Source organism: Phacochoerus africanus, chromosome 2, assembly GCF_016906955.1.
Source record: "Phacochoerus africanus isolate WHEZ1 chromosome 2, ROS_Pafr_v1, whole genome shotgun sequence".
Lineage (NCBI taxonomy): Eukaryota > Metazoa > Chordata > Mammalia > Artiodactyla > Suidae > Phacochoerus > Phacochoerus africanus.
In genome coordinates, this window is record NC_062545.1 from 254,878,176 (window position 1) to 254,890,949 (window position 12,774).

At 41.3% G+C, this 12,774-nt stretch overlaps 1 protein-coding gene across 6 annotated transcripts in view; it reads right to left on the reverse strand.

Annotated features, from left to right (window-relative positions):
* SUSD1 (sushi domain containing 1) overlaps positions 1-12,774 on the reverse strand; it is a 147,970-nt gene that overhangs the window by 105,658 nt on the left and 29,538 nt on the right. For all 6 annotated transcript variants that reach the window (XM_047768154.1, XM_047768157.1, XM_047768155.1 and 3 more), the window contains exon 5: positions 12,491-12,670. In XM_047768154.1, coding sequence (XP_047624110.1) covers positions 12,491-12,670 — 180 coding nt within the window. The remainder of the gene's footprint in view (positions 1-12,490; positions 12,671-12,774) is intronic.

A 12,774-nucleotide genomic window follows, 5' to 3' on the forward strand; every position in this document is an offset into this window, starting at 1 on the left:
AACAGGTAGTTAATGTTTTATAAGACTGCCCAGTCACTGTTGACATATAAAACATCTAGTTTAAGCCAGGATTCAGTTACAGCAGGAAATTAGAGGGCTCGTCAGTGAAATGATTGAGAATATAGGTTTACATAGGTCTATGGACCTTGAAGTTGGAATTCTAAACAACGCATTGGAGAGGTTTGGGAGGGAACACGGTGACAGCTGGATTAGGGGAGAAGCATAGGTACTAAAAGAATAAGAGTAGAGACAGCTACTAAATCAGCTTCCATCTTGGGCATGACCTAGAATAATGAAAGGCATCGTGGCTTTAGCTGGAATAACAAGATTTCTTTTAATTAATATGACTTTGGGGGCTAGATGAGAATTCAATAGCCTGGTTTCTGGGGACTCAGGTAGATGTTTGGTGGTAGTTCCCATCACAGAGCTAATTAAGTGGAACAGTCCCTTAGCAAGAGATATTTTGAGCAGATTCCAGCAAGGCTTGGATTAAACCCATGGCTCTAAACGACAGCTATACATCTGAATCACCTGGGCAGCCTTTGCTAAAACACATACTGGAGTCTCCCACACACCTACCCGCCGTTACCCAGAGATAACTCTTCTGAATGTGCAGTACTGAGCTGGATTCTTGGCATCCACATTTCTACAAAGTGAAAAATTTGATTTGTATGCACACCCACAGCTGAGACTCTAAATTAAACATTGGTATGAATGGCTATCATTTATCATCGCACGCACCCCAAGAGGGTCTTGAGTATAACATTAATTCTCACAGTAACCCTCTGTGGTGGAGAGGATTTCTCCCACTTTACAGATAAAATGGCTCAACGTGGTTAAATAAAACATCCAAAGTCACACAGGTGACATGGGAAGGCGAAGAGCTGCGTCCACATCTGTCAGATTCCTTCTCCTCTACCCGCTGTGCCGCAAGAGCAGCTCCATCTCTGAAAACCTACAGTAGACACCCCTTCCTACCCTCTTCTGCCTTGCTCACACTCTCTCTCCTCCAGGAATACTCTTTCTCCCTCATACTGAGCAAAATCCTTCCCAATGAGCAATCTGCCCCATGGTTAATAAAGGGATTCCTTCCTCCTCTGAACTTTCATGGCCTTTACTCCTTTGTTCATTTATTCATATACTTACTGAGCACCTAGTATAAGCCAGACACTATGTTAGACACTACAGCAGTGAACAAACGGGTAAGATCACTGCCCTTACAGAACTTAGGGAGAGAACAGTCCAAAAAAAAAAAAAATCAATAAGGTAATTGCGGGATTCTCATTGTGGCTCAGCGGGTTAAGAACCCAACTAGTATCCATAAGGATGCAGGTTAGATCCCTGGCTTCACTCAGTGGGGTAAGGATCTGGCATTGCCACAAGCGGTGGTGTAGATCACAGATTCGGCTCAGATCTGGGTTGCTGTGGCTATGGCATAGGCCGGCAGGCGCAGCTCCAATTCAACCACTACCCCGGGAAATTCCATATGCCATAGGTGCAGCCCTAAAAAAGGAAAGACAAGAAAAAGAAAGAAGGTAATTGTAGATTGTGGTAAATATAGGAAGATAATGTGACAGAATGAGAAAGACTTTTTAATTAGAGTTCTCAGGAGTGGTTTGATCTCTCTGAGGAGGCAACATCTGAGTTAGGACCTGAAGGTTAGTCATGTTAGGACCCAGAGGAAGAATCTTTCAATCAAATGAAATAGCCAAAGCAAAGACCCTGGGGTGACAAAACTCTTTTTTGTGTTCCCGAAAGGGAAATGCAACCTGTTGGCTGGAGCATAGCTAGCAAGAGGGAGAGTGGCATGAGATGAAGGTGGAAAGAAGAGCAGAGCCCGATCAAGAGGGCCTTGCAAGCAGTAGGAAAGGGCTTGGATATCATTTAAAAGCAGGTGAATACCACTGGAAGGTTTTAAGCGAGGAAATGAAATTATCTGACTTTGCTTTTCAAAAGACCATTTAGACTGTTGAGTGGAGAATGGATGAGAGAACAGGAGTGAAAGGAGAGGTCGGTGAGGGTCTAGAGCAGGAGCCAACACAGGGAGGTGAGGTCTTGGATGCACTTGAGAGGTGACGGTGGAGATGAAAAGAAAAGGATGGATTTGAGACGTATCCTGGAAGCAGAACAAGGCTCTTGTTGATATAGACTAGATGTGAGAGTGAGAGAAGAGGCAGACTCAAGAACAATTATCTGTTGTATTCATTTCATCTTTGTTTCCTGCTTGAGGATTTAGCGGTTTTTTAATGAATATGTCTCCCCAAATTTATGGACGGTTCCTTTATAAGCTAAAGGATAGAATCTTATAATCTCTGCATCCCCACAATGCCTGCTTAAAATAGTATGTTTTATATAAATAATAAATAATAAATATATATAATAATAATAAATATATATAAATAATAATAAATATATATAAATAATAAATAAATAGTTGTTCATTGGTAGCTTGCTACTATTTTATCATCGTTCAAGATGCAATAAATATTACTTTGATATGATACCAGGAAGGAAACACACATCGATAAATTGTTAAGTATAAATAACAAGACAGGGACACAGTACATCTGTATTTTTTTACCCAAGTAGATGAAAGCTGAGAAAAAGACCCACAAAACTACTATCAGTCTTACACCAATGAATTCTGGGAAAGCTGTTTAAATCATAATAACTTTAATCATGATAGCATTCATCAAAATTCTACTAACACAAGGTAGTCAATTATATATATTATTTATATACATACAATTATATCTATATACTGTTATATATACTATCTTGTTTATTTCTCACAGAAAACTGTGCAAGGTGGATGGTTTTTTCCTCATGTATTTTATAGATATAAAAATGGAGGTCCCAAGAGTCTGTCACTTTCAAAAGTTACACCACCATTAAAAAATTCAGATCATTCAAACCAGTATTCAAACCATGGTTTGCGTGACCCCAAAATCCAGGTCCATTAAATCTGGGCAGGATCACACTGAACGGGTCCACTCTAGGCTCTGGCTGGGACTGACCTTATCAGTGAGCTAAAACCTCAGAAGAAAAGATTGCATGAAAAAGTATTTAGATCAGTCTGGAGGAGTTCTATGACAACTCCCTCTGCCCACATGTCTCCAAGAACTTTACCAGAGCAAGAGAGCTCCTGGGAATGGACTTCCCCTCCAACTGTGTGATGCCTCAATGCCCTCTCGGTACTGATGTCTAACCCCATGATACAGGAGTCTGGTCCAGATCTTGCCTGAAACATAATCCCATCACAGTTTTCCCATCATGTTTAAGAGAGTTGGCAGCCACTGCCACTTCTACTCAGAACAAATGGTATCCAAAAAAGCAGGTGGCCCCTATTAAGATATATTTAAAAATCAATCCAACAGAGGGTGCATTAGGTTCTAAAAATACCGCTAACACAAGGAAATAAGCCATTTAAAAATAGTTAATATCTAAAGGAAAGCAAAAAAAAAAATAAGCAGCACAAATTTTGTATTGCATGTGCATAGGGGTGTTCATTACAGCACACTTTTCTCTGGCTAATTATATTATGAACAACGTTTGGATCTGCATCAGGAATACAGTCAACTAATTATGAATGTGACTGGGAATTTTTCCTTCCTATCCTATTATCTGTGATTTTTATTCAAATAATCAACTTCAAAATAGGTCTCCCTGGGGGGAAATGCGGCATGCCAGTTTCAAGGACCATCCTGATGCTGTAACTCCATTTCATATCTTGAAGGTAAAAATGTTTTATTATCGCAAAGGCAAAAGGCACTGCTAGCTTTAATATTCTACCCAAGAAGATATTCCGGAAGGAAATCCGTTTGATGAGGTATAGGCAATTTATGGCATCTAATCAACAACTGGCTGTATCACCAATGTCAGCTACATCGACTGCTGTTTATTATACACAGAGGCACAATAATGTGACTGATGACAGAAATAACAGAATAACATAAGGCTTAATCTAAGACTGTTTCAGAGACCCAATAAATACCAAGCTGAGAAAGAAAAAAAAATGACTAATAAGGTCTACAGATTGAGGCAGACATTTTGCCAAATGCTGGAGGAATGAATGATTGACTTATTCCACGTATTGACATTGACAAAAAAAAAAAAAAGAAAGAAAGAAAGAAAAAGAAAAGAAAAAAGATTTTCCTGGAAAAATTAACTACTAGAGGAAAGCTCTAGCAAAAGGGCAGATACAAGTATGAAAACTGAAGACAAATTACAGTCAGTTTTCATCTTTACCCAACAACAATAGACATACATCTCTATTGTGCCTTAGGATCAAACCAGAAGCTTTACGTAACATCTGGAAATTGGTAGGTCATAAGGGCCCAACAATCTAGGCAGACGAAGAGCAGAGTCTACACCACACCCCCACGTTCTAGATTGGATAATTCAGCACTTATACCTATTCTTTCTCTATCTGTAAAAACGCTCTCTTCCCCTCTTAACAGGAAGCTCTTTGTAGGCTGTGTCTATATCCTATATGTTAAGAATATCCCCTGCAGTTGTGTGAATTTTTTTTTTTTTTTTTGGTCTTTTTGCCATTTTCTTGGGCTGCTCCCGCGGCATATGAAGGTTCCCAGGCTAGGGGTTGAATCGGAGCTGTAGCCACCGGCCTACGCCAGAGCCACAGCAGTGCAGGATCCGAGCCGCGTCTGCAACCTACACCACAGCTCACGGCAACGCCGGACCCTTAACCCACTGAGCAAGGGCAGGGACAGAACCCACAACCTCATGGTTCCTAGGCGGATTCGTTAACCACTGCGCCACCACGGGAACTCTGAATTATTAATATTATTACGAACATTAACTCTGGTGAAGTTCTTATGTAAGAAACATGACCTCAGGAACAAGGCTGAAAAGTGCAGCCTTAGGACAAAGTTTCATGCACTTTAATGGCATGTTTTGAATTTGGCCAAATGTAGTCAGACCCTCAACCCAGGATCCCTTGGATGTTACATTACACACATCACTGATGTGGGGACTGGAATCTAGCATCTCAAAAGGTGGCAACTTGAATTTAAAAAATGTTATCCCAACCATCAGAGGGAAACGGAGGGCTAGAGTAGTCCATGAAGCACATTCACAAGACAGCTTATGAACTACTATAACCAGGCTAATGAGCTCATTAAGACCAAAAGGTCCACTTGCCCTTAGGGCAGAAGAAAGAGAAAAATTACTTTTGATGGATTTTGTATTCTAAAGTCTCCCATGAACTTTAACCTCGACTAACAATACATTGCCTTCAGATTGTATTCATAGACCATTTGGAGGAAAAAGAAAAATTTCCATTTCACATAAAAACACTTATGTCAGAGTTCCCTGGTGGTGCAGTAGGGTAAGGATCTGGCATTGTCACTGCTGTGGCTCGGGTTCAATCCCTGGCCTGGGAACTTCCACATGCCACAGGGGTGGCAAAAAAAAAAAACCAAAAACAACATTTACTGTCAACAAATAGTGTCTAATAGGGAAATAGGTAGAATCTGAACACTTCATAAATTGCAGAGGGAGTGATAGGACAGGTAAAACCATGAGTGCTGGAAGGAAAAAAAAGAGTATATCAATATACCTCTTGTAAGGATCTTCCATTTGTACAGGTGATAATGGTTTCTGATGCTTTGAGCTGCATAGGAATCTTTTTTTTTTTTCCCCCTAACATTAAAACTCAAAACTCTTCATTGTGGAGTTGCCACTGTGGCACAACAGGATCAGCGGCCTCTCTGCAGTGCCAGGACATATAGGTTTGATCCCCAGCCTGGCAGAGTTGGTTAAAGGATCTGGCGTTGCCACAGCTGTGGTATAGGTCACAACTGCAGCTCAGAGCTGATCCCTAGCCTGGGAACTCCATATGCTGTGGACAGCCAAAAAAAGAAAAGAAAAAAGAAAAAACACAAAATCTCTTCATTGTAATGTTCTAGTTGTAAATATAACACTTGAGTCAAAAACTAATAAATAAGGTAGAGAAAGCTGAAGAATTTTAGACCTTCCCACTTGATGGTAGGGCGTTTCAGAAAGACCTTAAATTTTTATTAGAAATATTACCTGCCACTCCCCACTGACTCTGACTCTCCTACGGTGATGACAAACACTTCTCCAGAAGCTACTCTGCATCAAGCACAATGCCAAGCGCTTTGTATCATTATGTCATTAAAGCTTCACAATAACTCTATAGGCTGGCGGCAATTTTATCCCCTTCCACAGAAGGAACTGGAGTTTGGAGAAGTTTAGAGGGGGTTATGGAACTAGTGAGCTCAGCCAAAACTCACATGAGGCTTGCTGCTTCTAAAACGCATGTCTCATCATCCTGAATCTTAAAACCAATGTCACGATGCCTTTACCCACTCAAGTGGTTCCAATCCATTTGCAAGTGAGATATTTTAATGGCATTTACTTGGCAAAAGGGTAACACAAGAGATGTGTTGCATGCAACAAGTTGATAGTTTTAAAAGAGCAGTATGTAGCGAAGTGCCAGAAAATCTATTTCAAAGGACCAAAAAGTCCCATCACCTGGAACACAGATGCGAAACACAAGGTAAGTGTGCTGCCACACCACGCTCCCTCACCCACGTGGACACCGTGGGCGCATCTCAGCACTGAACCCTGCCAAGTCCAAGTGTGCTCAGAACCCTCACATGCCTCGGCACATTCAGAGGCAGCAGGGCAATGAAACGTGCCTGCCGCCCCTTGCCCGAGTACACTCTTGTATTCCAACTTCGGTCAAAACTTTTTCAAACCCTCCCCAATCAACTCTGTAGAGATGAGACTGGGCTCCACTAAGAAAATCTCAAAAGATGAAGCGTTGACTCCGCAACAACAGACATCCTTCTGGGTGGTTCTAAGATTCCGTGGTGTAGGAAGGCGTGTTTGGCCCAGTGTCCCTCTCCTTACACACGTCCAGCTTGCCCACCTCTAGGGCTCACCAGGCCTGCTTCTACATGGAATTTGTCTTCTAGAAAAGTGTTTTGGGTTCTCAACTTGATACATAAACTACTGACAAAAGGTAAGTCACTTCCTTGCTTTGGTTCTTAATGGGGAAGAATACCCATTATTCATTGTAAATAGAATATTTTTGAAATGGGAAATATGCCAACCTATTAATCACCTCAAAAGTCATTTCTATAGAGCAAATGAGGAGTTCCTGTTGTGCTGCAGCGGAAACGAATCCGACTCACAACCATGAGGTTGCAGGTTCAATCCCTGGCCTCCTTCAGTGGGTTAAGGATCCGGTATTGCCGTGAGCTGTGGTGTAGGTCACAAAAGTGGCTCAGATCTGGCATTGCTGTGGCTGTGGTATAGGCCGGCAGCTGTAGCTTCTATTAGACCCCTCACCTGGGAACCTCCATATGCCAAGGGTGTGGCCTTGAAAAGAAAATAAATAAATAAAGAGCAAATGACACAATGTTGATGGAAAACCTTGTAAACCTTAAAGGGCTGGTCACTCTAGAGAATCAGGCTCTGCTATGAGTAGACTTGAGAAACCATGTCCCGCCCTTGTTAGCCAACTCAAAAAAGACACTCTGGGAGTGGCTCAGCAGGTTAAGTATCTGGCATTGTCACTGCAGTGGCTTGGGTTGCTACTATGGCCCAGGAACTTCTACATGCTGCAGGCAAGGTCAAAAAATAAAATTAAATTTTAAAAATTATTTTTAAAAGAAGAGGAATTGCATTTGGAGTGGATACGCAATGAGATCCTGCTATATAGCACAGGGAACTGTATCTAGTCACTTGTGGTGGAACATGATAGAGGATAATGTGAGAAAAAGAATGTGTGTGTGTGTATACATATATATATATATATATATGTATGACTGAGTCACTTTGCTATACAGCAGAAATTGACAGAACATTGTAAATCTATAATGGAAAAAATTAAAATCTTAAAATAAATAAATATCTTTTTAAAAAGAAGAAGAAGAAGAAACTCTGTCTCTGCAATCAGCCCAGAGGGTTGGGCCAGCCATCCTGAGAGGACTCCTGTGCATGGATATGGGGAAACCAAAGCCAGCCCCAGGGTCTTGTTTCCATTGCATCGAAGCATAGAAATGTCATATGCCAAGTGAGAAGTAAGCAGGAAGGTGCAGAAGACAGAGTAAGAAGGTATAGAATCTGGAAAGGACATAAAGCTTGCAGGGTGAAACTAGAGAGGAGGCTAGCGTCTCAGCAAGGCTCAGCCACAGGATAAGCTGAGACGCTGTCCAGAAGCCAGTTCCACTATGCCCGCCACTGTCTGTGCCACCTTTCGGGGGACTCCGGGTGCTTCTATAGGCCTTAAGTATGCTAGGCACTGTGCCAGGTGCTGGAGAGGTGACGCTGAAGACTATATGGTCGCTGAGTCCTCAGACTGACAGGCCAACAGGGCAGGCGGATAAAAACCACAAACATAATTCCAATTAACAGACTTATGTATTGGATACTAAGCAAGAGGTCAGAGATGACTTGAAGCTGAAACTTGAAAGAGCTTGCTGTACAAAAAGCAGTAGACTCCCCTCAACAGGTGAATGAATAAGTAAAATGTGGTGTGTGTATATGTGTTTATATATATGTGTGTGTGTGTGTGCATATATATATATATATATATAAAATAGTGGGGGTGTGTGTATATATATGTGTGTGTGTATATATATACATAAAATAGTGGGGGGTTTATATATATTTATATATATTAGAAAATTATTCAGCCTTAAAAATAAGTGAGGTTCTTCAAAAGATGCAAACTTCCAGTTAGAAGACAAATAAGAACTAGGGATGTAATATACAACATGGTAAACACAATTAACACGGCGGAACATTACATATGAAAACCGTTTAAGAGAGTAAATCCCAAGAGGTCTCATCGCAAGGAGGAAATATCGTTTTTCTATTTAATTTTGCAAGTATGAGATGAGGAATGCTCACTAAACTCACTGCGATGATCATTTCATGGTGTGTGTAAGTCAGATCATCACGCTGTACACCTTAGGCTTATACAGTGTTGTATGTCAAATATATCTCAATAAAACTAAAAGGAAAAAAAAATGAAGATCTAAAAATGCTGTAACATAGATGAGCCTTGAAAACATTATGCCCTGTCAAATAAGCCAGACATGAAATGATAAGTATTGTAGGAGGCCACATACGAGGTAACGAAAGTAGAAATTCACAGAGACAGAAAGCAGACCAGAGGTTCCCCGGGGTAGAGGGAGAAAGGAATGGGGAGCTATTATTTGACAGGTACAGCGTTTCTAGTTGGAACCATGAAAATGTTCTGGAAACGGACATCGGTGATGGCTGCACAACCTGGCGAGTGCACTCAATGCCACTGAACATTAATGTGTGCATTTTACACCAACTAAAGTTTTAGACATTGTTTTTTTTTTTTTTCCTTTTTCTCTTTGGAAGCATATTCACGGCCTATGGAGGTTCCCAGGCTAGGGATGGAATTGGAGCTGTAGCCACCGGCCTATGCCAGAGCCACAGCAATGCGGGATCCCAGCCTCGTCTGCACCCTCCACCACAGCTCACAGCAACACCAGATCCTTAACCCTCTGAGCGAGGCCAGGGATCAAACCCGCATCCTCACGGATAGTAGTCGGGTACGTCAACTGCTGAGCCATGGCAGGAACTCCCACAATCAAATTTTTAAAGCAGGCTGGCAATTATTTCAAGCAGAGAGAAAAGGCCCTGAAGCTGATAGACTGACATACCGGTTGGGAGAGAAAGATGGGAGATGTAAAGCGCAGAGAAGCCCCCAACCCACCCCACCCCAAAGTAGCAGCAGAGCCTCTGGGGACGCAGCAATTGGGAGAAGGCAAACAGCAGGATCCACCAACTGTCCCTTCTCTGATGGGGAAGTCCGTCATAGGACATATACGCTGCCATCTGGATCACACAGCTGCTCCTTTCACAAGTACCTGCTCCTTGGCGTCCAAGTTCACAGTTTGCTAGTGTTTCTAGTGGAATTCCCGATTCCTGTGGCTTTATAACACGGAGCTAAAAATACAGTGCCAGCTGGCACGTGGCCCAGATTCTGGAGCCCCAAAGAAGACTGAAGGATAAATAAGAAGGGATGTGCTTAAAGGGGAGCAGGCACAGCCCGGAGCAGCCGGCGGCCATGTGGTGATCCGGGGGAGAAGGAGGGGGAGGGTGTCAGCAGGCAAAGGGGGGAACAGTTATTACAGGAGGGAAAAAAGAAGTGAAGACTTGCTAAATCACAGTTCTTCGGGGAATGTAACACGTACCCTCCTCTAAATGAACTTGCTGCATTCTCAGGTCAATAATCCCACCCCGACTACTGATTTTTCAAAGGCATACGAATTGTCTTATATAGGGTTTCCTATATGAATCTCTAGGGAGTTCTTTGATATGCATCATGGTGCCTTCTAATGTAAGTTCTGCATTTTAACTGATCCACTGAAAGATAATGTTAGAACTAAAATGTACTTTTAGAATTTCTTAACCCCCAGGATGATAATTATCAAAATGTGTTTAGAGCCTGAATTGAAATTCAGAATATCAAAAGGATTAACTGCCTTGCTGTGGCATAGGCTGTGGTGTAGGCTGGCAGCTGTAGTTCTGATTGGACCCCTAGCCAGGGAACCTCCATATGTCACGGGTGCGGCCCTAAAAAGCAAAAAAAAAAAAAAAAGGATTAACTTAGCCAAGCACATCACTGAAGTTTCTCGGCAATAAATTCCATGAAAACTGGGAGTTCCCATCGTGGCACAGTGGTTAACGAATCCGACTAGAAACCATGATGTTGTGAGTTTGATCCCTGGCCTTGCTCAGTGGGTTAAGGATCCAGCTTTGCCATGAGCTGGAGACGCAGCTCGGATCCCGCGTTGCTGTGGCTGTGGTGTAGGCCAGCAGCTGTAGCTCCAATTCGACCCCTAGCCTAGGAGCCTCCTTATGCCACAGGAGCGGCCCCTAGAAAAGGCAAAAAAAAAAAAAAAAATCCATGAAAACTAATTATTTTGCTTTTTTCCAAAATGGAGCAACTTTCGTACTTTGTCTAAAATTCATTATAAAAAATTCCTTCAATACAGAAAATATATAAAATATAAAAATCACCCAAGACCCCTCCCAGTGGAAATTACTACGGCTAACATTTTAATATATAAATTTCTAAGCTTTTTCAAAGGTAAGAGCATGTTATTCATACAGTCTGTAACTCAGTAATATACTGTTAATACTTACCTATGTCAAAAAACATTCTTTCCAACATAATTGTTGTTGGCTACAAAATATTCCATTTATGTACATGCTATTATTTATTTAACCAATTTCCTTACTGATACACTTTTGGAATTGTGTCCAATATTTCACTGTTATAAACAAATACAGCTACAGAAAATAAAAAATGTGAGTGCCATACACTTCTCTCTACAAATAAATTTGAAAGTAAATTTTAATTTAGATGATTTTTCTAAGATTATATAAATTACCAAAATGGTTACAAAAAAGGACAGGAAATTTAGACCTGTGAGTATTAATTTTTTTTAGAAATATCCCAAGCGGGGAGTTCCCGTCGTGATGCAGTGGAAACAAATCAGACTAGGAACCATGAGGTTGCAGATTCGATCCCTGGCCTTGCTCAGTGGGTTAAGGATCCGGCGTTGCCGTGAGCTGCGGTGTAGGTCACAGATGCGACTCAGATCTGGTGTTGCTGTGGCTGTGGCGTAGGCTGGCAGCAGTAGCTCTGATTAGACCCCTAGCCTGGGAACCTCCATATGCTGCAGGTGCAGCCCTAAAAAGACAAAAGACAATAAAAAGAACGCAATTCTTAAAATGGGATCTGATGAATGTTTACTTAATATTAGACATGAGAAACCTGAAACTGGTAAATTATGAAGAAAGAGAAAGCCAAATGTAAAAAACAAACCAAAAGTCAGCATCATCACAAAAACAAGCTGTATAACAGAGTGATGAAGCACACAACCTCAGAAACCAGTATTCTACGTTCAAATTTCACTCCGTCAACTAGTTGTATAATCTCAAACAAATTACTTAACTTCGTGTGATAATAACACTATACACTCATAGGGATACTGCAAGGATTGAATGAGTCGACATATATATAAAGTGCTTAGAACAGCACTTGACAGCACTTGACATAAGAATAAGTAGATGTATGTAACATTGAAAAGCCAAGATCATGAATGAGTAATGAAACACTCAAACCATTCTCATGAGAGTCAGGCATAAAATAGACTTTTCAAAATCAATACCACTATTTGCATTTTTGTTATGAAAACATTAGCTAAGTGGTCAGTCAAGAGAAAACTGTAACTTTTATAAATACAGAAAAATGAAAGATGGAGTTATCATTATTTGATGATATTATTTCTGTAAATGCCCAGAGAGTCAACTGAAAACCTAGCAGCAACCATAGGAATTTACTGGACTCAGGTAATTTATTCACTACCCCAAAGAGAGACTTAGAGAAGAGTATGCAAACAATCTCAAGATGGTATAAGCTGGGAATCTGAACTTTTGGAGAACTCACCTTGGCAATTTAATTTTGGGGACTCCCATGTGCCCGAGGCTGTGCAGCTTGAAACTGTATCTTCTGGGTCACTGAAAAATCCTTCCTTGCAAGCATAACGAACCTGGCTGCCAAACCTGGAGGTATAATTTCCTATGATATGGCCATCTGGGACCTCAGGAGGGGTGCCGCAGTCTATTTCTGAAAATAAATGAATGTCAAATCCATTACTATGTAAATTTTCAAGATTCATATCCTCTCTCCACCTCTATCTCATCCCCTCTCCTCACCCCACGCCCCCCCCC